This window comes from Galeopterus variegatus, unplaced genomic scaffold, assembly GCF_000696425.1.
Source record: "Galeopterus variegatus unplaced genomic scaffold, G_variegatus-3.0.2 Scaffold1232, whole genome shotgun sequence".
Taxonomy (NCBI): Eukaryota; Metazoa; Chordata; class Mammalia; order Dermoptera; family Cynocephalidae; genus Galeopterus; species Galeopterus variegatus.
Window position 1 is genome coordinate 108,743 of NW_007727343.1, and position 5,026 is coordinate 113,768.

At 48.2% G+C, this 5,026-nt stretch overlaps 1 protein-coding gene across 2 annotated transcripts in view; it reads right to left on the minus strand.

Moving 5' to 3' along the window:
• Positions 1-5,026, minus strand: part of NTRK2 (neurotrophic tyrosine kinase, receptor, type 2) — a 358,258-nt gene that overhangs the window by 96,033 nt on the left and 257,199 nt on the right. For both annotated transcript variants that reach the window (XM_008575751.1, XM_008575752.1), the window contains one exon: positions 3,752-3,882. In XM_008575751.1, coding sequence (XP_008573973.1) covers positions 3,752-3,882 — 131 coding nt within the window. The remainder of the gene's footprint in view (positions 1-3,751; positions 3,883-5,026) is intronic.

Consider the following 5,026-nt stretch of genomic DNA (forward strand, 5'->3'; position numbering starts at 1 on the left):
AAAAAAAATTCTATGATGTTGAGGAGCTGTTGTGGTGGAGGGGGAGATGAGAAGGGGGAAGGAAATAGGGTGGGAGCAGGAGGAAGGAGGGGGGCAGGGTTGAGGCCTGTGGCACCCCCTCATTCCTGCAGGGGAGACCAGGGGGCTTCCAGCGGTGGCTTGGCCATGGCTGTGCTGGGTGCAGATGCCAGGGGGTGTGGCTTAAACCCTCACCCACCAATTTGCCAGCTAGGGAGCCTGAGGTGCTTCCTGCAGCTGCTCGATGGTCGTCACTGGCTGGTTGCAGGTGTCAGGGGGCATGGCTGGGGCCCTCGGCCCTTCCCACTCCCAGGCTTGGTAGCCCAGGAGACTTCCAGTCCTTCTAGGTTTTATAGATGTTCTTCGGTGATGAGAGAGCTTTACTAGTTAATACTTTGTCTCTGGTCATGTCTCTGGCTGTTTTTTCTTTCAGTTCTGTGTTGGATTGTTTGCTATTCCCACCACTTAAACTCTGCACTGGAACTAATTTGTTGTCCTTTGCTGATTTCTAAAATGGGGGAACTTCCTGTGGGGACCAGCACTTGAGCCCTGTGGTTGAGCTAAATTGCTATGTTGCTGCTGATGACCTGGGGAGGGCTTTTTGTGCAGCTCAGGTTTTAATGGTTGACCTTGTAGGTACTTCCAGGTCTTGTGAGGTCTGGTGCACCTGGGTTGTGTGGAAACTCTGGTCTGGGCCTGAGACTTTTCAGCCAACTGCACCCCCTGCAGTTCTATATTCCTGACCAGTCTCCACTGAGTGGTCCCGTGTTGACTGGGGAGCAGATCAGCTGTCCGTGCTGTGCCCCAGTGTTCTCCCAGTGGGCCCATCTCCCCCACCACCCATGCTCCAAACACTTCCCATGGGATGGGCCATGTGCTGGTCCCTTGTGGTGACTCAGCAACCTCTGAGTGGCTCCTTTTTTTCAGCTGTTCTGGCTCCCCTCTCCTATGTGGGTTTACAGGAACCCTATTAGTGGTCTTGCTGGCCTGGGGGCCACTAGGACCCTCATCTCCCCTGCCGCCTCCAAGCAACTTCATCCAAAGGGCACAGCTGCAGCTTTTGCCAGCTCCTGTTCTGTGCACTCACCAGCTCCAGCCTGGATGTGGCTGGGGCTCAAAATGGTGGAAGTCATTCTTTCTTTCTCTCATTATGGCTTCTCCTGCCTTCACGCACTCCATAAGTCTCTCCTCCCCTTCCCCCGAGTTCTAGTGGCTGCGGCTTGGCTGTTGTTGCTTTTTAATAGTTGTAAATTGCTTGATTTGTGGGAGAGAGTGACACTGAGAGATGTCTATTCTGCTACCTTGACCAAAGCCCCCTTTTTTTAAAGCAGTGTTGATTAAGAGCAAACACTCATCATAGGTTGTTAATTTGCAAGCACTTATTTGGAAAAGCCAGGAGGTATGTGAAGACTAGGTCCTGGGTATGGGTCAGAGGTGGGTTTAGGGCTGTGACTGGGACTTAAACTGACTGTGGTGACATGAGATATGCCCAAGCAGAAGCAGGGAAGTTGAATAACATATGGTCATTTGGGCCAGCCCAGGTGCCAGTGGCAGAACATTGCTGTCCCCAGCTAAGCCTTTGCTGTTAGTAGTCTGAGCCCTAAAGTCCCATTTTAGCATGTGTTCAGAAGGGAATGTAACTTATGGGTTGAGGGTGCCCCAGATTTAGCTATGTAAACCCCTCTCCTTCGGGGCATCATGAGAAGTACAGAGAAGTAGGCATGCATAAGGAATGCATAGGATGAAAGGCTGTTTCCACTGAGAAATTTGTTGGCTCTATCTCTATAGCTGGCCGAGGCCTCTCAGCTATTCCTACACTGTCTTCCAGGATTCTCCAATCTTTCAGCCTTGTCTCACGTTCAGATTCCCACCTTGCAACACCATAAGGTGGATTCAACCTGAAGGCTGACTTAGCTACCTGCATGGCCTCCAAGTAGCACCGCAAAACGTGGGCCCAGAAAGGGACCCAGGGTCTCCAGCTTCCTCGTCTATAACACATGGCTAGGCTAGGATTAGATGTTCTCTAAGACTCTTCCAGCTCTAACATCTGATCACTCTATAAATTTACAAAAATAGAGGCACCTTTTGGTCCCATTTACCAAAAAGAAAAAAAAACAGACTAAGAGGAAAGCAAAGACTGTACATATAACACTGCCAAATGTTCTGAACACTTTGTGCTAAAAATAACCACAAAACTTTTTGAGTAAATGAAAGAAAAGAGAGGAGGGAATAGCAGTAGCAGGAATTAATCATCTCCAAAATCACTTCGGGATTCCTCCTTTGACACATTCGACCCCATGTCACATCACGTCTCTCTGGGGTCCTTCTTCCTGTCCTTTCTCTCTGTCTCCCTCTTCCTTTCCATTTGCCTATTTGGGGGAGATGATGTTTATTTGATAGATATTACATTCGCCATCCCTAGCAAAGTCTGTCCTTTATTCACCCCACAGGGCAGCTCTTAGGCACCTTCTCTGAGAGGAGTGTAGGAGTGTTATGCCACCCTGATTAGTTTCTTTCAATGACAAGGAAAGCAAAGGTACAGGTTTTCTTCCTGGATGAACTTTAACAGAAATGGTTGCGTCTACAGGATGGGTGACTTCACGAATAATTTTGTTCCTCTCCTCAGTTACCCTTTATGTATAAAGTATAAAAGTGATGGAATATACACCTGGTTTTTAAAAACAAAAAGTTGCCTGGCAAACAAATGCTGTTCATACAAATGCTCCATGTCTGGCCAAAATGAAACAGAACAAGAAACTCCATCATCTTATGTTACGCCGAGAGGTTACATGTCGTCACCTCGGCCATGCCCACACTCATTTGGCCCTCAATTCGTTTTATAAATCTTTGCCTCTTTTCAGTGTTTTATGTATATTACCTAATACTCTGGGGCTTTAGTTTTTCAGTTTTGACAATGCATATGTAAAAAGATCCATTAAAGTCTTTTGTGCTATTTTTGTTAATTCTTGTGTTTTAGAGAGCTCAATGGACATTTCATCCCTTTCAATCACGATGTCTATCTTACTGAAGACCAGGGCTCCTTTTCGAGTTTTGGGGGGATCTGTCTGTGGTGAAGGACTTCAGACTTCTTTAATCTAGTAAGAACCTCCCGTGTCTCCCGGATGGTGGAAGTCACAGGAGGTGCCATCCACCCCTGGGTGCAGTTGTACCTGCACTATACAAAATCCTAGGCCGTGGAAACATTTGGGAGGGACAAGGTAGAGAGGTAGAGAACTCAGTGAACAGAGGCTAAGAGGGGAGGTGGAGTCCACAATCCTCCTTCCAGAACCTCCAACACAAGACGAGCTGCAGCTGGCCTGGCGCCAGTGCCCACAATTGGAGGAGACACGATTAAGTCCCCAAGACTTAGGTGAATGGATTCTGTTTGACCCCACTGACTGCCATCCAGAATTTAGTTAGCACCGACTTGGAAGAGTAGCTCAGAGCTATTCNCCACTGACTGCCATCCAGAATTTAGTTAGCACCGACTTGGAAGAGTAGCTCAGAGCTATTCGCGGCTTGCAGCCTGGTCGGTTGTCCCTGAGAAGAATCTCTGACTATTGGGTGTGCCCCAAATAGCCTTCCAACTGTCCCTTTAGTTAAAGGAATTTGAATTCATCCACCATAACAGACATAATTTACACCTGAATTGGCCACTAACATGTCATAAAGTAAAGTCAAACTTCCACACGTTAAGGTGACCATGGATAACGAGACATTCCGGAATTCTTACCTTCACTGCCACCAAGATCTTGTCCTGCTCAGGACAGAGGTTATAGCATTCAGCTAGGAAAACTTTTCCAAAGGCTCCTTCACCTAGCTCCCTTTTCAGAACAATGTTATGTCGCTTGATGTGCTGAACAACTGTAAAACAAAGACAGAATGGAAGTTGAAATCGGAGCATGGCGGGAGGCAGGGGGTCGGGAGTTGATGGCCTACACCTGGGCCTGCAGCCTGAGCGTCTCCCCTCCGCACAAATGCACTGAACGAAACCCTCGTCGTGCATCCTCACGGGCCACCCCAAACAGCTGCGAGGGGGTTTCACCAGCTTCCTCTCCAGTACTCAGTGACTAATTTTGACAAAACTGAAGTAGGACCTGGCTGCTGGCTGCAAAATACCATCGACAGACTTTGCAGACTAAAAAATGGGAGAAATGAGAAAGGAATTAACACTAATGGCAGGCTTCTAATAAGCCAGATGCTTTGCATATGTTTGCTAGTCATGTGTTGACTGAGGAAAGCCAGAGAGACGGCCAGGAATCCCTAATTCCTTGCTAAGCCACCTCAGACCACTAAGGGAGACAGGTGCAGAGGACACAGGGGAGAAGGCATTGCTAATTAAGGCTTTGGCCTCGCCCCAGTTTTAGTCTTCTAGGAAAGTGGACTAGACCATGGCTGAGCCTCAGTGACTTCTTCTGTTTAGACCAGAAATGTCTAGATTGTCTGTGCTAAAGCTGCTTCCTTGGCCCCTTTCTAAAATCGTGTCCCAGTCTTAGCTCTTCAAAGTTAAGAGACAAGAACAGATAAACGTGGGGAAGAGAATATTTCTCCCTACGGCCTAGAGTGGAGCTGGCCCAAGTCAGTCATCCATGCGCCTTCTTGAGGAATGAGGCAGGAAGCCATCAAGGGTCCTTAGAAGCCCACTGGCTACAAGGCGGCAGTCAGAGAGGGGCAATCACAGAAGGACAGAGCTAACGGAGGGGAAGCCCGAAAGGAGACTTTGCAGAGGACAAATCTACATGGAGGTTTCTGACTCTTCATCCAGCACATCAAATGTTGAATCCCTTGGCACGGAAGTTCCACCGGGCCTTGGCCACCATGCTTTTCTGAAGTCCTTGTCCCCGAATGGTAGTATTGAGATCGTGACACCCTCTAGAACTTAAAATGTGTGGCCAGCAACGTTCTCTCGTCTCACTTTCACAGACCGTGAAGCATTCCTCCCTGCACTTTATAAATGGGAAAACCGTCCACAGGGATTTCAAGGTTTCTCAGTCTGGGAATGGAGAAG